The 27,298-nt window shown below is 47.0% G+C and overlaps 1 protein-coding gene across 1 annotated transcript in view; it reads left to right on the top strand.

Annotated features, from left to right (window-relative positions):
• ITGA9 (integrin subunit alpha 9) overlaps nucleotides 1-27,298 on the top strand; it is a 349,120-nt gene that overhangs the window by 151,581 nt on the left and 170,241 nt on the right. The window contains exon 16 of the mRNA XM_036738550.1: nucleotides 26,057-26,206. Coding sequence (XP_036594445.1) covers nucleotides 26,057-26,206 — 150 coding nt within the window. The remainder of the gene's footprint in view (nucleotides 1-26,056; nucleotides 26,207-27,298) is intronic.

Here is a 27,298-nt window from a genome sequence, read left to right as displayed (position 1 = left end):
AAGGATATAAATATTGTTTTATATAGTAACAGGATCAGGTTCTCTCCGGGGTATTTTATGAGACCACAATAGGGCCTTTGTTGGAGGTTTCTTTGAAATGCCAGAGTAGGGCAGTGTCTGAAGCTCAGGTTATAAATCCTTGGGGGGAGCAGGGAAGGGGGGGGGGAGGAGAAGATGAGAAGTGGTCCTTAGATGTATGTTCTCTGGCATCAAGGCTTAGTATCCTGGTGCTGGTGGGGCCTCTTCCTACACTTGGAGTTAGAAAGAGCTGGGTTAGGATCCTGCCGTGTGACCCTGGGCAAGTCACTTGTCCTCTCTGAGCCTTAGTTTCTGTATCTGTGAAATGGGGATAATTATAGCCTCTACCTTGCAGGGCTGTTTGTGAAGGCATATGGAGGAAACGTGTAAGCACTTTGCAAAGCTTAAAGAGCTCTGTAAATACTGGCAAGCCATAGATCTTTGACTATAACATTCAGGGCCAGAAAGGGCCTTAGAGGTCATCTAGTCCCAAACTCCTTTTTGACAGATGAGGAGTCTGAGGCCTAGAGGGTCTCAGTGACTTGCCCGAGGTCACACAGTAAGTGGCAGAGTCAGAACTTGAACTCGGGTCTCTGACTCGACAACCCTCGCCCCTTGAGCCCTCCGAGCCTCAATTCCCTCATCTGTAGATTGGGGATAATTACAGCTCCACCTCGTAGAGTCGTGGTGAGGATGAAATAATAACTGGAGTGTTCAGAGGTGCCAACGCTTACTGTCTTTATTGTCGTCAGGTGCAGGTGATGGTCTCGGGTAAATGATCTGGGATAAGCGCTACTGCCGGCTTTCACCTTTCGTCCAAAGCGAGGAGTCTCCTGGGCAGAGAGCAGGAAAGGCTGGGCCCTGGGCATGGGGCAGAGTGATGGCAGGGCGGGGCGGGCCTGGGGGGCTCCGAGACAGAAGAAAAGCATCCAAAGGATGGTTGCTGCCCCGGTTGGAGCCGGTATTTTCTGCCCTTGATTTTCCATTTTGCAGCATTACGAGGCATTGGTTTTTCTCCTGGTGACTTTGCTACTTCCCTCTGACGCTTTTCTCAGGAAATCTTTTACATTTATTTTGCTGTCTTTTTCACTATCTTCCGGCCACCCTCAGGCCTGACTCTCAGGTTTGGGCCAGAATCAGATTGGACTCTGAGGGTGGGATAACGTGTGCTCCCATGTCTCTCCTTATGTGGCCCAAGCCTGAGTGCGCTTTTTGGCTGCCGCATCCCACTGCTGGTTCACGTTGAGCTTGTCGTCCATTAAGACCCCCAGATCCTCTTTATAGAAACTGTTGTCTGGATGTGCTTCCCGCACTCTATACTTGTGAGGTTGATTCCTTGAACCTTAGCGTAGGCGCTAAGGCTGTCATTCGTCCTTCATTCTTGTAAAGGACCGTTATGTCAGGAAGCTGATGCCATGACTTGCAAATGAAATGGATTTAAGTGAGGCAGGGCTGTGAAGGTCACCAGCCTCACTTTCTCCTCTGGAGCCATCTGGGTCCAGTGACCAGATATAGATCAGGATGACTGGAGATGGCCTCCTTTCTTGATGCAATCCTGCTATAAAATACCTGACATTATTATTTATAGTAGATAACAATGGATATTTGTTCTACTTGGATCATGAACTTTGTGAAGAAAACACCCCCCCACACACATACCCACAAACACCCAAACAGAAGACATGAAAGAAAAAGAGGTCTGAAGTTTGGAATTGTTATACAGCCTTTTTTCTTCCTTTTTTTCATTTTAAGGACAGGTTCCTTGTGATTTGAATGCTACAGTGAAAATCTGAAATGATGAATATTTGACAAAAACCTTCCCTGTTTCTAGGATGCCAGAATGCTTGTCTTTGGGTGTTTTCTCCTGTTAGACCTTGGCTAGTCTATGATTCTGAGGGCTGGGTTGAGTCATTGGAACCAAGATCCTGAGTGGGGAGCCGGGGAGAGGGCTGGATTCAGATTCTCTGGGCTTCTGCTCTCATCAGCTATTAGATCGGGAAGCTTGTGGGTTCTTTTGCTTGAGAGCAGATGCCTTTCCAGCCCTTGATTTGGGTGTGACTGGCTTTGTGTTTGCTGATCTCATGCCAGTGAAAGGGGTGGAGGAGGTAGAGGTGGTTCCCCAAGTCAAGTTTAAGGGAAGGAGCTCAGGCTGAGCATAATCATTTGGAAGGAAACAGGCTTTTTTTTTTGAGTGGTGGAGAGAGCATTGGACCTGGAATCAGAGGACTCAGGTTCAAATCCTCTATCTACCACTTACTGCCTGTGTAACTTTGGGCAAGTCATTTAATTTCAAAAGGCCTCAGTTTCCTCATCTGTAAAATGGAAGGTTGGATCAGATGGCTTCTGAGGCCACTTCTAATGCTAGATGATTCAGTTTGAATCCAGCCCTAGATGCTGAATGGTTGTGAGCTCAACTCCAGTAACTCACATGGGTGAGTTACTTAACCTCTCTGAGACTCAGTTTCTTCACTTGTTAAATCAATGGCCAGTTTGGAAGGAACCTTGCATGTAGTATGACCCATACCTCAGAGGAGTGCCTGATCTAATATGCCTGACAGATTGCCTCTTCCTGAAGACCTCCCACGGGGAGGGGACATCCACACCTCTGAAACAGCTCAGTTTGCTTGGGAGAGCTCCAGTTTTATGTAAGACTGTAGGCCAAGAGCTGGAGGGGAACTTGGAGGTTATCCATGCCACTGTCCCCATTTCATAGATGAGGAGAAGAAGGCATAAATAAATGGACAATGACTGTTCCAAGGTCATACAGGTGGTAAGTGTCAGAGGCAACAGATTCAAACCCAGGTTCTCAGACTGTAGAACTCTTTCTGCTGCCCCATACTGTTTTTCCTGATACCAATCCTAAAACTGCCTCCTTGCAGCACCTATTGCTCCTGGCTCTGTCTCCTGGCACCCAACAGAATGAGTCTGATCTTTCTTCCACATGATAGCGCTTCACAAATTTGAACCCAGCTCTCATGTTCCCCCTGATTCTCTTTTCCTCCAGGCTGGTTATCCCTCGTTTCTCACCCAGCCTCCCATGATATGGATGCACCATGCTGGTGGTTTTCCACCAGATACTCCCAGCTTGTCAGTGTCTTTCCTAAGGGCTGGCACCCAGATCTCCAGCCTCTGCTTTCCCAGCCCTTCACCCGGACACATCTTGGCTTTCCAAAACAAGAGCTGGACAACAATTTGTATCATTGGGCCATCCAGCCAGATCAGCGTGTTGGCGGCTGCCTCCGAACCGAGTTTCCATCTCCGGCCACCAGACGCTTCCTTGTCGGTGGGGGAAGGAAATCCACAGACACTGAATGGGTCCTTGGAGCAGCTGACAGCATGCTCTGGGGGAGGATGTGGTCTCCGGCAGAGAGAGGAGCGCCCCAGAATTGCTGCGATGCCTTGGCCTTCCCTTCCTTCCCTGCCTGGATTGATTATAAGCCAGTGGAGGTTTGGACTCCTGGTCGACTATGTGACATTTAGCCTTCTACCTGGCTTTCCTTGTCCCACCCACAGCTAAATCAAATAATAATGAAATTTGAGAGTTCACCTAGAAATGCAGACCTCAGGCAGACTTGCCTTTATCCAATTTCCTTTTTTCATTTCAATCCCTTTGTGAGGGAATTTTAGAGCAGTTTTCTGGCTCCGTCCAACTTCACAGGGAACCCATAAAATTCCTTTTCTTCTGTAAAGTACCCAGGAGGCCACGAAAGGCTTCCTGGTGAGGCTGCTTGTGACGGCAGTTCGGGGTTTGGCTCCGTTTGGCTTTAGTGCTCTTGGAATGAGAGCAAGGCTCAAATTCTGCCTCTGTCGCTTGTGGCCTTGGGCAAGTCACTGCCCCCCCTCCCCCCAGTGTCCTTATTTATAAAATCGGGGAAGTGACTTCAGTGGCCTCTCTGGTCTCTTCCAGCTCTATAGCAGCAAGCCTAAGAGCCTGTGAATTAAGGTTACCCTCCAGGACCCGTCATGGTGCTCACCAGAGCAGCCCAACCCCAGTGGGTCACAAAGCCTGTGGGTGGGTTGTCTGCTCTCTGTTGTTGTTCTGTCTGACTGTTTGTGACTCCATTTAGGGTTTTCTTGGCAAAGATCCTGGAGTGGTTTGCCATCTCCTTCTCCAGCTCATTCTACATATGACGAAACTGAGGCAAACAGGGTGAAGTGGCTTGCCCAGGGTCACACAGCTAGGGAGTGTCTGAGGCTGGATTTGAACTCAGGTCTTCCTGATTCCAGGCTCAGAATTCTATCCCTGTGCCACTTAGCTGCTAGCTCTCTACCTGTTTGTTAGTGCCTAGGGCCATTTTCCTCTGTCCCTTTCCCCTCTGTAGTGACCCTGCCCTGGAGTCATGGTCTTGGTCCCTTTCGATGTTGCTTCTTGGCTCTGTCATGACCACGTCCCTGCCCCTTTATTCAACAGCTTATAATTTTTAGGCACCAGCCCTGTCCAAGTGCTGGGTTGGAGATGGGGAGAGAGGGGGTGGGGGATGGGTTGTAGATGGGGAATACAGAAGTAACAGAATAACCCAGGCCTGCCCTTAAGCAGCTTCTAGTCTCTAGGAGGGATGAGGTGGCACCATTTTGACATCTTGTCAGCCTAAGGCCTCTGCCCCATTCATACAATCCCAAAGCTTTTAGCCCATGTTACTTTTGGGTCTTGGGTCTCATCCAATCCTCTGATGACCTTGGTGATTTTTAGTGTCCATAGGAAGGGGTGGTCTCAACATTAAAGGCCATAGTAGGAACCATTTCTGTCTACCAACCCCCCAAGAAATAAAACAAAAAAACCCCAGGATGGCAGCTAGTCCTTCATTTTCCAGTAGAATAGAAGCTCCTCGAAGGCAGGGTCTGCTCTGTGTTTATCTTTGCATCCCCAGCACAGTGCCTGGCCCGGAGCAGTCATGCAGAAAGCTTGGTTGAGTCAGTCTCATTGGATCCTGGACCTTGAGCTGGGAGGAACCACTGAGGCCACTGGGTCTGATCCATTTTACAGAAGAGGAAGCTGAAGGGATGTTATTTGACTTATCCAGGGGCATGCAGGGAGTAAGAAAGTGTCAGAGGTGGGATTTGAACCCAGGTGCCTCCAACTCTAGAACCAGAGCCCATCCCCCTCTCTTCTGTATTCTCCCCCTGCCTGGCTTTTCACATTGGTAGGGGCAGTATAGTAGCATGGAAAGAGAGCTGTACTTGGGGCCAGAATCTAATCCAGCAAGCATTTACTAAGTGCCTACTATGTGCTAGGTATTGGGGCTACAAAGACAGTGCCTGTTCCCAAGGATCTTATGTTCTGGGGTGGTACAACACGTACAGAGATAATTACATACCAGGCCATTTGGGGGAGGTAGAGTGTACTATCAGTTGGGGGAGCAGGAAAGACTGGCTTTCAGGAGCTGAGTGAAGGAAGCTCTAGATTCTAAGAGGTGAAGGTAGTGTGTCCTAGGCACAGGGCACAGCCTGTGCAAAGATGAGGGGGTGGGAGATGGAATGTTGAGGTCAGGGAACTGCTAATATTTAAGCTTGGCCAGAACACAGAGTATGTGAGGAAGGGTGATGTGAAGTCAGATGGGAAAGTGAAGATGGTATCAGATTGTGAAGTACTTTGAATGCCAGGCTCAGGCGATAGGGAGCTACTGAAGGTTGTAGAGGAAAGCGATGACATTGTCCAGCTTCTGCCTTAGCCAGGTGATTGGGGCAGCCGTGGTGAGGGCAGAGGCAGGGAGCCAGGAAATCTGCTGGGCTTTTGTGGGTATGAACTAAGGTGGAAGGAGAGGTGGTGAGGGGGTAAAAGACATAGACCTGGTTCCCAGTTTGCTACTTACTAGCTGTTGGTTCTTGGGCAGATAAATCACTCACCTTCCCTGGGAGTCAGGTTTTTGATCTGCAAAACAGAGATGGCATATTTGTATTACCCGTTTCACAGTGTCTTTGTGAGAAAACCACGCTACAAACCCAGGCCATCCCCAAGTCTTAGCATAGTTTTAGCTGTTAAAGCTTAAATCTGGACTAAGGCTTGGGAGACATCTTCTATAAGCTTTCATCATTTGGTACATTTTCATCAAAACCTTGTTTTCCAGTACTCTGGCAAAAAGGAAAAAAAGGGGTGAATAGACCATTTGGAAAGTTTTTCAGGCATTAATTATTTGCTTTCTAGGAGCTGAGGAAGATGAGAAAATGTGTTTGAGATCTCACAATGGTTAACTTGATAATACTTGATAACACCTGAAACTAACATTCAGATGTGGCATCCAAAGTATCCCCCGGGGATTTTGAAGGGATTATTCATTTGTGTCACTAGCTGCTCATCTTAGCCAGATACCCACAGGTCTTCACATATAAGTGTGTACATTTGTATCTATGTAGGTATGCGTGTGGACTGGGGGTAGGGGAGAGGTGCAAGGGTGGGGAAAGTGAATGCTTTGGGAAGCGCTAAATGTGTTGCATAGGCGTTCTTCTCATTTATGCTGGGTTCTAATACCAAGGGAGGGACTTGAGATGCCCCACTAGCAATGCCACTTTAAAGGGACAGGTTTCCAGGCCTTGGCTGTCCCCAGGTATGCACGGGTACTGACTCCCCGCCCGCCAGCAATCTTGGCAGCGGTTATTGTAGCATTCATTGGCGCCCCAAGTTGAAGGCAGACCAGCCGAAGACAAGGCGACAAAACTCGCAGGACCCTTTGGCCTGACTGGCTGCTCTTGTGACCAAGATTTTGACGGGAGGCTTGGCAAGGTTTGGTCCATGTGATTTCCCTCCCCTCTCCCTTGAGCTTTTTTTCTGTGGATAATTTAAAGGTGGCTAGGCCCAGGTTGAGAATAAAGGAGAGGAGCAGGAGTGAATAAAACTGTGGAGCTGCAAAGTAACGTTTGAAGTGATAGCCCTGAAGGGTAGTGAAGGCAAGGGAGAGAACCCAACCTTGGCCCAGTATTGAAGTAAGAATAGCTGCCATTTTATAGGCCAGCAGATGTAAGTAACTGCCTTTTATCATTGTTTAAGGAAGAGTCTTTATGGTCACTGCTCGAGCGGGATTTGGTCTGGGCAGAGATGGCCTTTCCAATCCTCTTTTGGCCTCTTCCCTGAGCCCAAAGGGTGGGGGTCCCTGAAAGGTCCCGCCTGTGACCCCCTGCCTGCTGAGCGCTGTGCCGTCTTCCCCTCAGACCCTGTCCTTTAGGTCTGGCTTTCTCTTAGGTGGTGTGCGCTTTGGCTCATGTGGGTCTGCCCTTCATTGCTGCAGACTGCAGATGCCTCAGTGGGCAGCCTGGGTGAGAGGCAGTGGATGCGGCCAGCTCCAATAGGAGCTTCTGCTGCCTCACCTAGGCTGGCCATCAGGAAGCCTTCCTGGCAGGACTGGACCTCCCGGACTCTCTGCTCTGCTGGCAAAGCCAGGGTCATCTTGGTGCCCCAACAAAGCATCATGAGATGCCAGGCTTAGGACCAGAAGGTACCTCTTACCCAGCCCTCTCATTTTATAGATGAGATAATTGAGGCCTATGGAAAGGAGTTGACTTGCCCAAAGTCATATTGTTAGGAAGTGGCAGAGTTGGGGTTTGAACCCAGGCTCTCTGAATCCAAACACTAGCTTTTCCCGCTATCCCATGCCCCCTCTAGAGGAGGACTTTAGCAGAGGCTTATTTGTGTGCCATGTATTGCTATTATCCAGGATTGGGACTAGAAATGCGATTCTATTATGTAAGGAACTTATGGTGAGGGAAGTCCCTTCACCAATTTGGGTCAGCACCTTCTTGGCAATGTTAAGTCCTAGAGAGCAGCCCAGAGCACTGAGGGGTCACACAGGGTTGCACAGCCAGTATGTGTGACATGGGACTTGAACCCAGGCTCTGCATTCTCCCTGCCACATTATTATGATTTGGTTTGGACCCACAGGTTTATCAGGGTAGGGGATGCCCAGGATGGAAACTCCCTCCAGTCAGTACCAGCTACTTCTCTGTAGCATTTAGTCTTGGACAGTTCCGAGTACAAATCTTTCCTGTTCTTTATAATTACATGTGGGAACTACTCACAGTTAGTATCCAAGGAAGAACTATAGGCATGGTACTGGGTGCTCGGACTGTTATTCAATCTTTCCAGTTGTGTCTGACTTTCCGTGACCCCATTTGAGGTTTTCTTGGGAAAGATACTGGAGTGGTTTTGCCATTTCCTTCTCCAGCTCATTTTACAGATGAAGAAACTAAGGCAAACAGGGTGAAGTGACTTGCCCAGGGTCACACAATTAGAAAGTGTCTGAGGCTAGATTTGAACTCAGGTCTTCCTGACTCCAGGCCCAGCACTCTATCCACTGCACTACCCAGATGCCGGGGTGCTGGGAATACAAAAACCAAACAAAAAACTGGTCTTTGCCCTCAGGGAATTTACCTTCTACTAGACTGTATCAGGCCCTGGCTCAGTGAAGTTAAGTTTCCTCCTTGGTAAAATGAGGTGCTAGCTGTGATGGCCTTTGTCTATGGTCTCTGTTTGGGACATGCCTCCTCAGCTTCCCTCATTTCCCTTCAGTTCAGTTAGATTCAGCAAGCAATTATTGAGTTCCTACTGTGTGCTAGGCCTGGAGAATACAAGGACAAGAAAGGAATCAGTCTCTGCCCTCAAGTAGCTTCTATTCAAAACTGCTGCTTGTTATTGGCTTCTCCTTGGAAGCCCTCCTTGATTTCTCCAGATGTTAATGCCCTCTTCTTCTCAGGCGACTTTTATTTCCTTATCTCTTATAGCCCCAGTAGAATGGAAGCTTCTCGAGGGCAGGGGCTGCTTCATTTTGACTCTGTACTCCCAGCTCTGAGTACAGTGCTGGCCATTTAGGAAGCATTTGTTGAATCGCAGTGACTCAGGTGGTTGGAACTTAGTGAGGCTGGGGGAGGGAGGCAAGGACAGCCAGAACAGATCCTATTAGGAGGATGTGGAGAAGAGCAGCCCGCCCAAGGCCAGGGGTTGACTTTGGATCTTGTTTGTTCTCTTTTTCCGTCTCTCCTGGGTAGTTTTCTAAGGTTAAGGTCAGCCCAAGGCCAATTTTCACCCCGTAGTTTCAAAGGCTAGATGGGAGAGAGCATGTCCCCAGCTTCACCCTTCCCCATAGTCTTTTTCTTAGCGGTTTTAGACACACAAACAAGGACCATTGGGAACCGCAGAGGTTACCCAAGAGTCTGCAGCCATGGGGGAATCTTGGCAGACACCCCAGCTGGAATCCAAAGCTAACAGCCGAGGGACAGACGAAAGGGCCGCCTCGCTATGGGGCCTGCCTGGGTGGCTGGACCAGGGATGGAATCTCTCTTGATGAAGGCTCTGCCCTATTCCTTCTGGGGTAATGTTTTAAGCCTGATCTTTTGTGGTTTTTCTTCTTATGTCCTGGTAAGCATTTTACTGAAGCCACATTGAGGGTGAGAAGAGGGGGATGAGGAGACAGAAAGGAGATTAGCCCCACTGGCTAGAAAACACCAGCTTAATCCCCTTCTGCAGGGCAGGGAAGTTACTGTCTGTATACCATGCTTATTCCAGCCCATTTCAATTTCCTCCTCTGCTTTCACTCAGACAGGTTCTGTTGTTTGAAAAGACCTTGGGATCATAGGGCCCCATCAGTAGATGTGATAATAAGCCTTCCTCCTGTGGGCCCGGGTTGGCTGAGGGAGAAATCAGTGGCTCAGACATCAGCATTATGATAGGATCATAGATCCATCGGAGGCTGGAAAATACCTGTGGCCACCTAGTCAACCCCATCATTTGTTGGATGGGGAGACTGAGGCTTAGGGAGGTAAAGTTACCTTCCTAGGGTGACACAGTCAGTAAATGGCAGGGCCTCGATTCCACCCTATGTTCAAAGTCACATAGGTAGTAAGGAACAGAAGGGGATTTGAACCTGGGTCATCTGGCTCCAAAGTCAGTACTCTTTTCTCTGTACTGAGTCCTTACCTGGGATTCAGCACAGATGAACATATGGCAGCAGCTGCCCAAATCCCCCACTGTCTATGATTTTTACTACGTGTGTGCGTATACATGCATATGCATATATACATGCACATGCATTCATATGTATACATATATATGTATATATGATATGTGTGTGTTTATTTCATAAAAGCATAGTTATAGACCTGGAAGGATCATAGAACCACAGATTTCAAGCTAGAAGGAACCTCAGAGACCACTGAGTCCCACTCCTAAATCTTACAGATGAGGTCAGTTAAATGACTTTCCCATGGTCGCCCAGTCAGAGCCCAAATGGGACCCTCTGTGCTTCTAAATGCCAGTGTTCCTTCTTTTGAAAAAGTATGAGCCTGAAGGCATTTGGGCCCTGGAATAAGAAGAAATTTAACATGTTCTTTGGATAGTTCATACCTTTCTTCACTTCACCTGTGGACCACTGTTGGTGCTTAGAAATTGGATTTTAATAATGAGAATAATTATTGAAGAGTTCGTTCCAGTGGATAGAATTTAGGGGTCAGAGCCAAGAAGAACTGGATTCCAATCTGCCTTTGACACTGACTAGCTGTGTGACCTTAGGGAAGTAACATTACCTCTGTCTCAGGCATCTCTCTAGGGCCTAGCAGCTAAGTCACAGGTGGGTTGTGAAATGCATTGGGGGAGGGAGTTGTCATGCAAGGAGTCTCTCACCATCTTACCTTTTGCATACTCTGTCATCAGTGATTACCTATGCATGCATACCTGTATACGTGGTGTGTGTGTTTATTTCATAAAAGCATAGATGTCAGAGAATCCCAGATTTGAAGCTGGAAGGAACCTGACCAGAGAGCTGGCTATTCCTTGCATGAGGCACTCCCATCTGCCCTCTCTGGGCATGGGCACTGGCTGTGCCCCAGGGCTGTTCTCCCTCCACCTTCTACAAGAAGCCCCTAATGCTGGCACTTTCTTGCTGGGATCATCTCCAGTGTATCCTGAATGTATCATGTTTGCACATGGCTGTTGGCCTGTTGTCTCTCCCATTAGACCTGGAGCTCCTTGAGGGCTGGGGCTGTCCTTTGCCTTTCTTTGCATCTCTAGCACTTAGCACAGTGCTTGGCACATAGTAAACACCTCATACATGCTTATTGACTGATTGGCACACTGGACAGTGTTGGAGTTAGGCAAGATCTGTGTTCAAATCCTACCTCTGACACTTCATAGTCATGTGATACTGGAAAAGTCGTTTTACTTCCTTATTCCTCAGCTTCTTGATCTGTGACGTGGGGATAATGACCGCACCTAGCTCAGAGGGCTGTTATGAGGCTCAAATGAGTAAATGCATAAAAAGCATTTTATAAATAACAAAGTGCTATATAAAAGTCGCTTATCACCATCCTGGCCATTTTTACCATTTCCTGTGCCATCCCAGTAATTTAACATAATTGTTGTTACACCATCCAGAGAAATAGGTCAGTGGAAAGAACACCAGTGACAGAGGACCAGGGTTCGAGTGCCAGCTCAGCCACTTAATTAGCCGTGACCTTGACCAAGTCATTAACTGTCTCTGGACCTTCATTTTCTTCATTCCCCAAAATGAGATTGAAAGGGGTGCTTTCTGGGGTGCCCCAGACCCAGGATTCTGTTCATGTGAGATGTAGTCATGTTTTTACTGTCAGAAACTCCTAGGAAGAATCCTGACCCGAAATCCCCCTCTTGGTCCTCCCTTCATTCCCAAGGGTCTGAGGAAGCTCTTTGGAGTCCTATCTCCGCACTGGAAGGGCTGTCTAGACAGAGGATGTTTACAGTTGGAGTTTGTAAGGGATGAAGCTACGGCCTTTCTTGTCTCATAGGAATTCTCTGGACGAGTCGGTTCTTTCTGATTCCTCCCAAGCTCCCATAAAGCCGAGGATTTGTTTTCCGGGTGTTTATTCTCAGCCACATGGATCGAAGTCAACAAGCCTGGGTCATTTCTTTTTCATACTCTTGTTGCCTTGCCGTCCCCTAAGCTAAATTACTTTCTTCTTCTGTTTACTAATCTGTAAAATGGGGCCGTGTTGCTTGTGAATCAGGCAGTCAGCCATCAAGCATCTATTAAGTGCCCATTATGAGTGGGGCACTGTGCTAAGGAAGGAGCCTGTGTTCTGACAGGGGAAACGACACGTACAGACAAATTAATACACAGTGTACACAAGGTAAGTGCCAGGTAATTGGGGGAGGCACTAGTAGATGGCCGGATTAGGAGGGGCCTTGTCTGGGCTGAGTTTTGAAGGAAGTTAGAGGTTCTAAGGGGGAAGTGAGGAAGGAGTGCATTCCAGGCATGTTTGATGCCTTGGACAAAGGCCCAGAGGTAGAGATTGGAATGTTCTGAATAGAGAGCACCAAGCAGGCCATCTTGGCTGGAGTGTCCAGGGCACATAGGGGAGTTGTGTACAGTCAGCAGTCTTCTACACCTGGAAAGGCAGACTGTAGCCAGACTGTGAATAGCATTTGTATGTGATCTGAGAAGGAGTAGGGAGCCTCTGGAGCATCTGGAGGAGGGGAGCGATTTGGCCAGACCCAGGCTTTAGGAATATCACTTTGGTGAATGGGGAGGACACATTGGAGAGATCAGAGACTGGAGACATGATGGGAAACAATCTTTGCTGAATGACTATTTCATAGGACCATAGCAAGACTTCATGTCTGATATGCTGTGATATTTTTAGAGAAAGTGATTTAAACATTATAATCTTGGAGGAATTAGGGTAAAAAAATGTTTCAGCCCAATGATTAATTGCTTCATTGGTCTCCTATTTATCCCCTGTAGAATCCTTCATGCCCCTGGTGTTGTACTCTTCATACACTAATTCTCAACCTTCAATGTTTTCTTCCTGGTCCTGCTTGGAAGCAACCTCCCCCCTCCCCCACCCCACCATGGGTCATTGTTAATCTAGTTTAGCATCAGTGAAGGGCAGTGTGGGATACTTGGCATCAAGAAGACCTGGTTTCAAACCACACTGCAGACACTTATTTAGCTGTGTGACCTTTGGGGAATCCCACAACCTTGCCCAGTCCCAATTTCTTTCTCTATAATTTGGGTGTACTAGCACCTACCTCATGGGGTTGTTGGGAAAATCATGAGATAATATAATTACTCTGAAAATTTTAAAGCAATATAGAATAACTAATATAATTATTTTTTATTGCTTTAGAATTTCAAATAGAATAATTTATTAAAAGTGTTTTGCAAAACCTTAAAATACAATATATACATTTATGTCCAATAATGAGTTATTTTTGTCTCACTCATCTTTATCATCCTCTTCCTCATCTCAGGAGGGATTTTTTTTAGAGATCTAGAGGTAGTCTGAGAGCACCTGGGGGGCTCCTCATTCATCTTTGGCACTGGAGTGGAAGCCCTGAACTGTAGCCAAACTGTCTGACCTCGCAGTCATGTTACTTCTACTGTTTTCTCTGACTTACATGAATGAGTTTGTCCATTCATCAGCATGGTTCTCTTTGGTTGACTGATGTTCAGGCTTCTTGAACATTTCTTTTTCCAAACAGTGTTTCTCAAACAAAGCTGACTGTGACATATTGATGGAATCCATAAATGCCGGCCTGAGGGGCACATAACAGATCCAAGATTGAGAGGGGGAGGTGAAAATCTAGAGGGAAAGAGAAAAAGGTTTTTTCCTCTACTTTCCTACCCAAGAAAGAATGGGAACGGTTGGTTTTCCACAAGTACAGGAGGAAACACCCTTGCGTAGAGAACAGTGGTTGGACAGTTTTCTTTGGAGAATGCATGCGTGCCTTCTTTGGTTTGAAGGAAAACTCGAAATGATTCACCAGTGAAACCCATTGTCTTGTATTCTTTTTGCTGTTAAGGATTTTTGAGATTTGGGGGTGCATAGTGGTGGTTCTGCAGCTAAAGTGAGAGGTAGAAGTGACATAATGGGTAAGGAGCCAGCACTGGAGGCCAGAAGACCTGGGTTGAGATCCTGCCTCTGACATATGATTCTGAGCAAGTCACTTACCTTCTTAGTGACCCAGGCATCTTTCAAAGACTAGGAGGAGCAGAGAATTTTCCAGCCTGCATTGGTAGAGGGCATTTCCTCAGTGGGAGTTCCCTACACCAATGAAAGCACAGGTCTAGTGCCCAACAAAATGCAGAAGATAAGTGTCTGTTTTGAAAGGCCTCTTGAAACCCTAGAATTTCAAGGATGGGTGTGAGGAGAGCATTCTCTGGCTTAGTTTGGAAGAAGAGACGGCAGGCTATCAGCAGAGCTTGGCTAGAGCTGAGCTTAAGGTTCCAAGAATGTAGAAGATGCAGAGGCTATGGGATTGCGTCACTGCAGGGGACTCCTGCTTTGGAATTCCCTTCACTCACAGATTGACACCCATCTTTGACTTAGTTGATAAGTCCTAGGGAATTGCTCAGGGCACAGGTGACTTGCCCAAGGTCACACAGCTAGGTAGTGTCAGAGAAAGGATCAGAAAGCAGGTTTTACCTGATTTTAAGCTCTGCAGTCTGTACCCTGTGCCAAAGTGCTTCTAAGCCCTGAAGAATCAGAGATGAAAACAAGGATCATCTCTTTTCTCAAAGACCTGCCCTTCTGCTGGGCACCTGGAGGCAACCAGGTAGCAAAGTTGGTAGAGTACTGGCCTTGGAGTCAGGAAGACCTTAATTCAAATCCTGCTTTGGAGGCTTACTTGCTGTGAGATCCTGAGTAAGTCATTTGACCTCTGCCTCCGTCAGCTTCCTTTTTAGTAAAAATGGAGATAATGGCGTTTACCTCCTAGTGTTGTTGTGGGACTGGATGACATAATAGTTTAGCATACTGCCCGATGCACAGTAGGTTCTTAATAAATACTTGTTCCTTTCCCTGTTTGATTTCTATGAGCTTAGGCGTGACTCAACCTCTCTTGGCCTCAGTTTCCTTATCTGTAAGATGAAGATAATAATTGTACCTAGCTCCCAGGGTCGCTGTGAGGTTAAAATAAAGTCATATTTCTAAAGTTCTTTGTAAACCTTAACTTGCTATGTAGTTGCTAGTTCTCTTCCTCCTCTTTTTCTTCCTCCTATTATTACTAGGGAGTGGCTGTAGTGGAGAACACTTTGTAACCTCTACAGCGTGACTCTACTATGGGGAAAATCTCACCAGTGACTCGGGCTCCATTTCCTCTTGGGCTGAATGGACACAGACTCTGCCATTTCTACATCTGCATCTCATTTCCTTTCTCCAAATTTGGGCTAATCCAGACGGCATTAGCTAGTTTCCAAAGGAGGCCAGTGCTCATTACCAGAGGCTGCTATGTTTTTCCTCTTCTTTGCTCTGTGTTGCCCTCTAGCCATTGAGCATTCGTTCATGGAGAGGCAGTACAAATCAGCACACTAATACATTATTGGTGGAGCTGTGGTTGGTCCACATTGTTGGAAAACAATTTGGAACAATGCTCCTAAAGTCACTAAACTACACATATCCCTTGATCCAGTGATAATATTAGACGTATATCCCAAGGAGGTAAATGATGATGGGAAAAGTCCCATTACATATAATGTTTTACATTGTGCGTCATTGTACAATATTATGTATGTAATGTATGCAATATATATTATATATGTACAATATAATATACAATTGTATAAAGTCTGTACTGATACTTTTGTAGTACCAAAGACATGGAAACAATAGGTCCCCATCAGTTGTGGAATGACGGAACAAGTTGGGTTACATGAATGTAATGGAGTTTTATTGTGTTCTAAGAAGTGGTGAAAATCATGGATTGATTTCTGTGAAATATACAAAGACTTCTATGGCCAATACAGAGCAAAAGGAGAAGAATTTAGAGGGTGACAACAACAATCTGGAGGACAAGTTTTGAAAGCCTTCAGAGCTTCGATTAAACCGTGGCAGACTGGCCATAGGCCAGAGTTCCCATCTCTTGATGGAGAAGTAGAGGACTCTGGGTGCAGAAGGAGACTCGCATTCTCTGACTTGACCAATGTGTGGATTTGTTTTGCTGGGCTGTTCATAACAGTTCCAAGGGAGAGCTTCTTCTACTCAGGGATCTGTGGGTAGATGTCAGTAATAGTGAAAGAGACGGGGGAAAAAGAGCCTCAGTTAAACCTTCTTTTGAAAGTGTACAGAAGAGGACAAAAGAGGTCAAAGGATAATCACACATTAGGCACTTGCTGTGTTGAGACCCTGTGCTAAGCTCTGGGGACACAGTGTCAAAAGCATGGTCCCTGTCCTCCAAGAAGCTTCTGTTCCACTCGGGGAGGCAACATGCGTGTCCGTCTGTCCGTCCATCTATATAAGGTTAATACAGAGTAGATAGAAAGTGGGGCCAGAGGGGCAGGCACTACCCTGGGGGGATGTGGATGTGTTTGTGTCTGATTGTTGGTGATTGTCAGATTCACAATTACAAAAAAGGAGTAGCATGGCCTCAGCTGGACACTGTGCTTGGCTCATAGTAGGCACTTTATAAATGCTGTCTCACTAGTTGATGTGGGGTCAAGAAGACTTGGGTTCGAATCTGGTTTTTGGCACTTAGTATTTATGGACCACAAATGTATCACTGTACCCTAATTACCATCCTGGTGAACACCAGGAAAAACAATCAGTTGGGCAGAGGTGAGTAACTTGGTGGGATCACAGGGAATGTTTCTTGTTTTAAAAAAAAATTACTCTAAGAGTGATTTATTATAAGGAAATTTTAAATATAACTGACACCTACTGAAAATATTGTGCCTGGCACAAGCTTGACCAGAATTCTTTGTTGTACAAGTATTTCTTTATCATTCTGTCAATGGTTAATGATAAACTAGCAACAGAACAGATAACTTGTTTAGAAGTCAGCCTATAGAATGAGGAGCTGAGGATTCTGGTTACTTCTTGTTTTTCTCCTTGTGTAAGAAGGGAATGTTTCCGATGCTTTCCTAGGTGGATTCCGATCTTGGATGTTGGGCATGAGGTGCGGTGAGGCCCTGGGGGAGAGGATCTGTGTCAGTCACGTGGACCTTGAGATGACAGCGGGTGCCTTAATCCAGCTGTGAGCAGAGCAGGATGGGGCAGAGTTTGGGATCAGGGAAGGCAACCTGAGTCATCCTAACCAAAGATTAGCCCCCATTTCCTGTTTGTTTTTGTCATTGTAGCATGGGAAGTCTGCCACCCAAGTCTCGTTCTTCCCATTTTAAAGATGAGGCAGGAGAGGTTTGGACCTAAGGGGCCATAGCTTGCTAAATGACAGAGTCAGACAGGGCTCTTTGAATGAAGCACCACCTTAGCCATCCAGGTAGGCTCTGCATATAAAACCAAAGAGATTTAAAATGGAACAAGCATTAGGAAATATTTCTTTGAACAAGTTTTCCTTCAAGATTGGGCTCATCCCCTGGGGTTCTCTTTGGGGGATGCCTTAGTTGTGCTGAGCAGTGGATGAAAGAGATTAGTCAGTTGATCAATAAGAATTTATTAAGTGTTTACTGTATGCCAGGCCCTGGGCTAGGTATTGGGGATGCAAAGACAAAACAAAATAATTCTTGCCTTTAATGAATGAATCAACAAGTATTTATCAACCACCTACCATGTGCTAGGCATTGGAGTTATAGAGACAAATCAAATAATCCCTGCCTTCAAGAAGCTCACATTCGCATTTTTGGGGGGAATTATTATTAGCAGTTGTGAGGATCAGTAAAAGGCCTCAGGCTTTGAAGGAAACTCAGGAATCCAAAGTGTGGAGGTAAGGAAGGAGTACATTCTAGATAGAGGGTACAGCCTGTGCAAAGATATAGTGATGGGAAGTGAGGTGTGTTGTATGACAAACCGCAAGGCCAGCTGGACTGCACTACAGGGTATGTGAAGGCAGTGATGTATGAGTGTAGTTGGAAAGGTGGATTAGAGCCAGGTTAGGACTTGCTAGAGTTGACCATAGGCTCTTAGTGGTTGAATAGATTCTAGGCTCAAAGTTCTCAGGATCACAGTGTTCACAAAAAAGTTTCAGGTTGAAAAAACCAGCAGCAAAACTGTGTCCTCTGGATTATGTAAGAATCCAAAGGTGGTTGGTCATTCATGGGGTGATGGGAAGTTTACACCACCTTACACTCCCAAACATCTGACAGGCTTTTCCTATATAGGAGCCATAGGGTTCAGATGTTTTAATGGATCCATGAAGAGGAGACTTGGAACAGACACAACTCTCTCTCTAAGTGTCCAAAGAGCTTTCGTGGGAAGGAGGGATTAGATCTATTCTCCTTGTTCCCAAAGGGAAGAATTAAAAGCATTGAATAGCGGTTAAAAAGAGATAAATTTAAGCCAGGAAAAACCTCCTTATAATAGAGTCATCCCAAAGTGGATTAATTTATTCCACGTGATCCTGGGTCCAGACAAAGGCCGGATAAATGCTACTGGCTGTTCTGGTTGACACTCTGGACTAGCAGGCCTCCGAGGTCCTTTCCCGGCCTGAGTTTTTGTGATTCTCACCCTTGTAGGTAGCATGTCCTTTGGTGCCAATTGTAGGACTGTGCCTTTCTACTCTGTGTCATTCCCATCCATACTATTTAATAAGTCCTCCATAGAAGATCCATCCAGAACCTGGAGGCTTGGCAGTGGCTCTCTGGGGTCACATCACTTCTGGTCCTACCTGCTTTTGGTGGTTTGTCTTTGTCAACTTCTCACATGTGTGTTGCCATGGATAACATGCAGCAGCCCCTTTATGTGAGTCACCCATCTTTCCGTGGGCTTTTGGGCCACCTTTCATTGGGCCCCTCCTCGAATCTGCAGCCACATGGCATCACCAGATGCACAGCCTGGAGTAGTGGGCAGAGAACTGGCCTCGTTGTTTATATCACCTTGAAGGTGACATAGTCATTTGGTGAACAGAATTAGAAGTTGTGAAGCAGGTGCTGCTTTTCTTTGGTAGAAGTGATTTCCTCATTGGGAACGGCCAAAAAAAAGCCATGTCATCCATCACCAGGAGAATGTCAGTGCTAACGAGCTGGGCTCATAGATTTAGAACTTACTTTACAGACAATGGAACTGCACTCCAGGGAGGTCAGTTTTCCCAGGCTCATCCAGGAAATAAGTAGTAGAGATGGGATTCGAACCCAGGTCCTTTGATTTTTTCCGGCAAGGAATGTCTCAGAGAACCTGGGAATATGGTATCATTTCTCACGTGCCACTGGGCCCTATTCCTACGCGGTCTGGGAGGCACCTCTTTGTCCCGCCGCAGCATATGCCCACATTCCATAAGGATGTTGAGATCCCTAGTCCCCTGGCCGAGGTGGTTTCTGGGCTCTCTTGGCCTCCTCATTGTGGTGGTTCTTTGACAAGCAGTTAACCTTTTAAAAGAAGAATGGAAAACATGTAACACATGTAACCAAGGGCTGTAATAAAGCCTAGGCAAGTTTCAGTTAAAAAAAAATTGGGGTGGGGCGAGAAGGAGAGTGACCACAGTGATTCTCTTGCTTTCCTCCCTCCCTAGAGGAAAGCTGAGACATGTGGGAGGGACTAGACCTCATGCCAGTTGGGGTCCTCTCAGGATATATTCCCAGAGAGTGAAGGGTGCTCTCCCCGAGAGAGCTTTGGCTGCTGAATGACGCCTCTGGAAGCCTGAATCCAGGCTTTGGAGGCGGCATTGCTACATTCTTGGACCGTGTTGGACAGTGCCGGGTCCAAGTTCAGCATTTTTCATTTGTTCCCAGCTTGGACGTTGTCAGGTTTTTACAATGTGTGCGTTCGGCCTCGGGATCCAGATTAGACCCACACAAACAGTGGGCTCTGCCAAGATCTGACACAATGTAGGTCAGACGGTCCCCCCGCCCCCTTCCTTCTTGGCTCTGGGGGCCTCCCGAAGATTCTTACTCCCTGGTCTGTCGGGATCCACATGGAAGGAGACTGCTCAGCATCCCTTGAAGAATGGGATTGCTGCTCAGGAAGGGGATGTGAAGGCGCTGGGCTCTGCCAGGCAGGCGCTTTGGGTCCCCTTCGCCTTCTTTTGTGGGAGAGGCAGCATGCTTCAGCAGTCAGTGTGGATTCTGGGCAGGGGACGCAGATTCCGATCTCAGCTTTGCCACTCGGGACCCATGGGGCCAAATCGTTGAACTTGCCTGGCTTCAAATGCCTTTTGTAAAATGATGCAGTTGGACCAGATGGGCTGAGTCTGTTCCAGCTTTGTATCCATGTGTAATCCTGTGGCCAGTAAACAGAAGATAGAAGAAGGCCACCCCCCTACCCCCAATCCCAAAACGTGCCACAGGTCATGGACTGCACGGGCACGCAGCTGATGCCACTGCCTGTCCCCTGTGTGTGCCTCCTTTTCCCTCACTCCCTTTTGCCCTATGTCCTTCTGGCTACCTTTGTGCAGTGACGTTGGCAACAGTGTATAGGGAATCATCCTTTCTTGGAATAGATGGGAGGAAGTAATCTGTAGTTGCACCCCCTTGATGTATCCTTTGATGAGGGTGGCGATCTTGTTCATCAGAATCTCTTGCTCCCAAACAGATTTTCCTGAAACCAATGTATCATCAGAGTGAGCCTGCTTGGCCCTACACAATGGCTGGAGAGTTAGGTTTGGCATCATGAAGGCCTGAGTTCAAGTCCTGCCACAGACCCTTACTAGCTGTGTGATCCCAAGAAGGCCACTTAACATCTGTCAGTTCCCTTAACTGTAAAATGGGTTTAATAACACCCCCTTCCCTTGATGGTTGTGAGGCTCGAATGAAACAACGTGTGAAGTGCTTTGTGAGTCATCAAGTGCTGTGTACGTGCTGACTGAGTTTGATGATGGCGATGGTGAGAGCCTCTTCCCTAGCCCCCGTCACATCTAGAGTATTTTGTTCAGTTCTGGATGGAGAGAATCTGAGAGGGGACCTATGATGGCGAAGAATCTGCCATGCCTCATGACGATCGATTGAAAGGACTGGGGGTATTTAGCCTGGAGAAGACAATACTTGGGTGGGGGGAATGTTAGTTATTTTAAGTATTTGGATGGGCACGATGTGGAAGGATCAGATTTGTCTTGCTTCAATTAAATTCAAACCAACAAACATTTGTTATTCACCTACCATATATAAAGTACTAGGGATTGCCCAAGAGGAAATGGGCTCGCCTCCAAGGAGTTTCTACTCACCTTGGATGTAGTAATATCCAGATAATGCAAATGAACCACAAGGTAATGTCTCATCCAGCCCCCAAACCAGGGTGGAGACATGAGGGGAGGCCATGTGGAAGAGGCAGCTCTTGAGTGCATTAGGGGGAGGTGAGAAGTGTGCTCTGGAGCTTCGGTGGCAGATGCTTTTGTCTTTGTGGCCACAAGGGGCACTTGAACATGGCTTGTGTTGAATTCCATGGGGAATGGGGAGGCAGTTTGTATGGAGGTAGGGAGACAGGAGACGGATTGGGGAACAGCTAATAGGTTGTTTTGGCTGGAAGGGAAGAGATCTGAAGTAGGACTGGAAAGGCCAGAGCTGGAACCCTGGGAAGTCATAGAGACTCATGGTCAGAGCTGTCTCAATTCGGAATGGCCACCTCCAGGGGTGCTGGTCTCAGAGTAAGCATTATAGATTCAGAGTCTGGAAGAGACTGAATATCTCTGAATAGCTAATAGAAGACATCTAATCCCATATCCAGATTTTTCTACAGTAGAGGAAACTGAAGCCCAGTGACTTGTGCAAAGCAGGGGCCCTCAGGGACTAGTCCAACTCCCATTATACAGTGGAGGAAAATGAGGCCAGGGAGAGACTTCCTCACCCGAGGTCATGCAGGTAGCCAGAGTTTGAGCTGGGACTTGACCCCAGTCATTCTGGCTCTGCTCGGTGCCTTTCCTCCTTGGGCCACACTCATGGTCACCTTCTGACTCTGCCTGATGCCGTTCCTTTTTGGGCCACACTCATGGTCATCTTCTGACTCCACCCAATGCTTTTCCTCCTTGTGCCCCACTCATGGTCATCTTCTGACTCTGCCCAATGCTTTTCCTCCTTGTGCCCCACTCATGGTCATCTTCTGACTCTGCCCAATGCTTTTCCTCCTTGGGCCCCAGTCATGGTCATCTTCTGGCTCTGCCCAGTGCTTTCTCTCCTTGAGCCCCACCCCTGGTCATCTTCTGGCTCTGACCAGTGCCTTTCCTCACTGGGCCACACTCATGGTCATCTTCTGACTCTGCCTGGTGCCTTTCCTTTTTGGGCCATAATCATGGTCATCTTCTGGCTCCGCCTGGTGCCTTCCCTCCTTGAGCCCCACTCATGGTCATCTTCTGGCTCCGCCTAGTGCCTTCCCTCCTTGGGCCCCACTCATGGTCATCTTCTGGCTCTGACCAGTGCCTTTCTTCCTTGAGCCCCACTCATGGTCATCTTCTGGCTCTGCCTGGTGCCTTTCCTTCTTGGACCACACTCTTGGTCATTTTTCAGGGACAGTTGCTGACCACTTTCTGGGTGTGTTGTTGAAGGCTTCCTCTTTGCCTCTAGCTCAGATTTGATGGCTTTGAGTGGCCCCTTCAGTTCTGTGAAGCTGGATGCTCTAGACCCTGCTTTTCAGCCTCAGTTGTGTGAGGGACATCCCATTGAGTCACAAAGGCTGTCCCCAGAGGCCTTTCTGGTGTTGACTGAGTCATTAAGGCTAATGCACTTTGAACAGCTTAAGACAAACAGATGAAATCTCTGGGAGGGCAGCAGTTGGGAATATGACCTTGAGTCTGCCTTGGTGACTCCCTTTCTCTCTCTGTCATTTCATGGGACTATAGATTTTAAAGCTAAAAGGGACTTCAGATGCCACATAGACCAACCCTCTTATTTCACAGATGAAGGCACCGAGGCCCAGAGGTGTCAAGGAACTTGACGAAGGTCACACAGGTTCCTAGGCTTACAGGTAAAAGGGACCGCAGAGGTCACCTTGGTCAACTCTCTCAATTTACAGCTGGAGGCCCTGAAGCCCTGAGAGGCAGGCCGAGTAACTGGCTCTAGGTCACACAGGGAGTGAGTGACAGAGGTGGGATTTCATTCTATGCAATTTTTAGGTGCATCTCTAACTAAAGAGAATCCATTTTGGTACTGAATAGTTCAGGCCTCCAGTGAGCTCTCTGCTACCTAGCCCTGCCTTCTCATTCTGGGGGGTGCTTGTCTGTGTAGTCCCACCAACCCCCACAGTCCATCTGTTAAAGTTCTTATAGATCTTCTTCAATGTCTTTCAATATTCTGTGGGATTCAAAACAAGCCTTTCAAGGGAAAAAATTGTTTACTTTCTTTCTTTTTAAAATGTGGCCCATGTTGTCCACTTTCTTAATCAGAATCCTCTGGACAGAAGTCTAACCTTTTCTGCATGACTCAGGCTTCTTAGGAGTGCTGTGTATGTCTGCCCCCTCCCCTTCCTCTCCCTTCCCCCCAGGCCCCTGAAATACGGAAGGCTATTTGTCCCAGAGCTAGATGGATCCTGATTCCTCTGCTTTCATTGTTAGTGACCATTTTCCCATTTCCCACCCCCCCCAGTCCCTTAATCCAATCAACTAATCAGTCCAAGGATTGGACGAATGGATGAGTATTGCCGAAGTCTGAGGCATGTTCCCTGACTTGGAGTGCTTTCCTCATGTCCATTTTCACTGTTATCAGTGTGCCTGCCTACGACAGTCTTCCTCCCCCCATCCCCCCATTTCCTCCCTGTGCCCCTGCCAGTGGCCTTTGGTTTCTGATTGGCTACTTCTAACATGGTCCTGGTATGACAAACGTGTTTGCTGGGATTTTTGGTAACCTGAGCTAATAGGCTCTGAGCAAAGGCCTCCTTTTCATAGTAAAGTCCATTGGCTCTATGACCATTGTTTTAGGGCTCAGGACCTTTTTTCGTTTTTTAAACTTCCAGGTTCATGGCTATATTCCAGATGATTGAGCTTGCCAAAAGTTTGACCTCTGTACATACAGGGTGTTACTATATGCTGATGCTTATATATTCCTGGTGGAAAGCATGAAGCTCAGATATTTGCCTTGTGAAGTCTATAAAACCAGAAGTGGAAAAAAAGGCACGGTGATCAGGGCCTAGGAGTCCTGGATCCGTCCTCATGGCTTCAATAAAAGCAAGCAGACCTGGGAAACCCATTTCCTCTGGGTGATCCAGATGGAAGACATTCACCGAGGTGACTCTGAAATGCACAAGGAGTGAGTCTCAACAGGCCATAACCTCGAAATCCAGGCATATTCTGTATTTAAAGTCCCAGGGGCTGCCAGAGCACCCTTTCCCCAATCACCTCTTATCACTTGCTCAAGTTTTTTATATACCCTGCATTGTGCAGGTGCTGGAGTGCTGGACCTGGAGTCAGGAGGACCTGAGTTCAAGTCCTGCCTTTGAGGCTTACTAGCTGTGCCATCCTAGGGAAGTAGTAGCCTTTCTGATCCTGAGGTGACTCTTCGAGACTATAAACTAAAGACTTGAGTTGATGGTGAGTCTTCCTTCCTGGAGACATAATAGGTCCTGGATGGATCCTTAGAGCCAAAGAATCCATTCTGCTTACTTTCATGCAGTGTTTGCATTTGAAAGAAACCACCAGGTCTCCCAACCCCCCTTCTTCTGCCTCTCTCCATCCCCCACATCATTTTCCTATCAAGCTTATCTACTGTATTAGAAATGAAAATGTCTTAGCATTATTATGAAAAGTTTTAACCTCATGGACCCCTTGAAAGGGTTTTGGGGACCTTGAGGGATCATCTCCAGATCACACTTTGAGAATCATTGATGGAGTAAATGGAGCAGTCCTTGGAGCCAAGACAATGTGGCTCTGAATCCCTCTTCTGACACCTATTGGCTGTGTGGCCCTGGGCAAGTCATTTAAACCACTTGGGGCTCTAGGCAATTCTTCAAGAATATAAGTGTCATATGGCTAATATGGAAATGTTTTGCATGACTTCATATGTGGAATTGATATCATATTGCTTGCTTTTTCAACGGATGGGGAGGGGACTAGAGGAAGGGAATTTGGAACTGAAAATTTTAAAAAACGAATGTTGAAAATAAATAAAAGTTGGTAAAAGATGTAAGTTGCAAAGAAGGTATCTATCTGTATTGGAAGAGGGAGTTTCCTCACCTGGGAGTTCCTTATATGAATGGAATTACTGGCCCAGTATCTCTCCCTCTGTTAATGGGGAGAAATGTAAACTTACACTTGGGTTAATAAAGCAGCAGAAACATGGTGTCCTAGGTATCAGATGGGGGCAGTGTGACTGAAAAAGATCTGAGGTCTAGTGAACAGCAAGTCATGGCACCCACAGTGGGTATGGCAGCCAAGTCTGCATTAAGGGCTGGATAATTGCCAGGAATAAAGGGTGATCATCCCACTGTCCCATGCCTTTATTAGACTCCCATCTGGAGCCTTTTGTTCAGTTCTGGGTACCAGTTTCAGGATAGTATTGGTGAACCCCAAGGCAAGGGCTTCATGTTTCAAGCCCTGTGAGCATCTGTGGAAGAAGCTGGGGATGTTTAGCCTGGGGAAGAGGAGGCTTAGGGCAACACGTTAGCTGTCCTCAAGTATTTGTAGGGACACATATAGAGGAGGATTAAATTTGGGCTGTTTGGACACGGAGGTCAGAGTTGGAGGCAAATTCAGGCTCAGGAGAAGCTCCTTAATACTTTGAGTCATCCCAAGGAGGAAGGGGAGAGGAAATGCCCTCATTGGCAGGGCTCATGCATGGGCTTCCATATGGAGAAGGGGAGGGTAGGTATTATGGCCCCGAAGATTCCACCCCACTCTGCAATTCTGGGATTCTCTGATTGCCTTGTGTCTTCTCCTAGGTCTGTCCTGTGGGTCCCATGTGTGGCACTCAGAGAAATATAAGGGGAGTGAGCAGGAGCCTGTCTCAGAGCTCAGGGCAAGTGGTTTTATTTCTGGGTCCGCCATGACTTATCACTCCAATGGAAAACACAGCAGCCTGAGCATTAGATATGAGCTCTAGCCCTGGCTCTGCCATTGACCATTGGACAACTCACTTAACACCTCAGGGTCGTAGTTTGTCCATGAGCAGATGAGCGTTAAGTCATTGTGTTCAGTGACTTCAAGATGGTCGTATTCCATCAGAAGCTACGCCGAGTCCCACCCAGCTGCATGGCAGGGCTGTTCAGTGGACTGTGGCCAGATGGTGGCAGGGTCTTGCCAGGGGATCTATGTAACATGTGGATTTGTTTGCTTTTTCAGCGGAGGGTCAAGGACGTGATCAGTCCAATTGTGTTTGAAGCCGCCTACAGCCTTGGTGACCATGTGATTGGGAAAGAGCAGAAGGAGCTGCCTCCTCTTACACCCATTCTTCGTTGGAAAAAGGGGCAGAAGATTGCTCAGAAGAACCAGGTTGGAATTTTATAGTGGTCTAATTCTTTCACCAATGTTTTATTGCTGAGTTTCTTTGTTTATATCACTCACTTCCCCATGACCAGCCTTCCATTGGAATTCTGCCTCATGACAAAGATAAACAGGGGAACAAAACAAGCACAGTGTATGTAGCATTCTGAACTGGTAGTACACCACCTTTCTATTAAATGCAGAAAAAGATGTTGTTGTTTTTAACAGTTCTATAGCATGAAGGGAATTGAGACTTAAGGGAGAATACCACAAACAGTGTTGGACTGGGGAGTCCAGAGATCTGGGTTCGAGTTTGCCAGTGACATTAATTAGCTGCAGGAAAATCAATTTTCCTGGAATTAGGCCGTAGCTTCCTTGACTGGAACATGAATCGATTGAATTGAATGTTCTCTGAGCTCTTTCAAATGGAAAACTCTGTGGTTCTAGGTCCTGATGAAAGAATCAGGGCAATTAAAGAATGAATGAGGTCAGCCATCAATTGCTGAACTGACAATAGGATAGCAACTGTCAAAACCCTGTGGCTCTGGAAGCAGGGAGATGGAAGGTGGTAGGGGGATCGATTGCTTGTGCTGTGCTGTCACTGCAGAGTGCGGTTGGACACGGAGGCAAGCGACATGAGTTCAAGTCCTGCTCTGATATTTATTAGCTACCTGATCCTGGGCAAGTTACTTAAGGCTCTTGGGCTCTATATTCTCGTCTGTAACACGGGTATGATAACTACGCTGGCCTCACAGGGCTTTTGTGATCTTCAGATGAGGGAACATGTGGAAAAGGCTTCACAAACCTTGAAGCAAAATAGAAATGTCAGCTCCTGTTCTTGCTACCTATGTGTCCCCGACCTCAGTCTCCTCATTTGTAAAATGCGGGCAATGGACCAGACGACTGGAGTGAATGAATAAAAATGCATTTGTCAAGCCCTTCGTATGGGCCAGAGGCCATGCTGAGCAATGGAGAGAGCTTACCTTCTAGTAGGACAGTGAGAGCCAGGTTGGGGGTGTTGGTCCTGAGCATCAGAAGGATGGTGAGTGCAGTCCCAGCATGGGGAATAGATTGACCAGCCCCATCCAGAAAGAATTGGCT

This window comes from Trichosurus vulpecula, chromosome 9 (assembly GCF_011100635.1).
Source record: "Trichosurus vulpecula isolate mTriVul1 chromosome 9, mTriVul1.pri, whole genome shotgun sequence".
In the NCBI taxonomy this organism is placed as follows: Eukaryota; Metazoa; Chordata; class Mammalia; order Diprotodontia; family Phalangeridae; genus Trichosurus; species Trichosurus vulpecula.
This window is presented reverse-complemented; position numbering and strand designations above follow the sequence as displayed.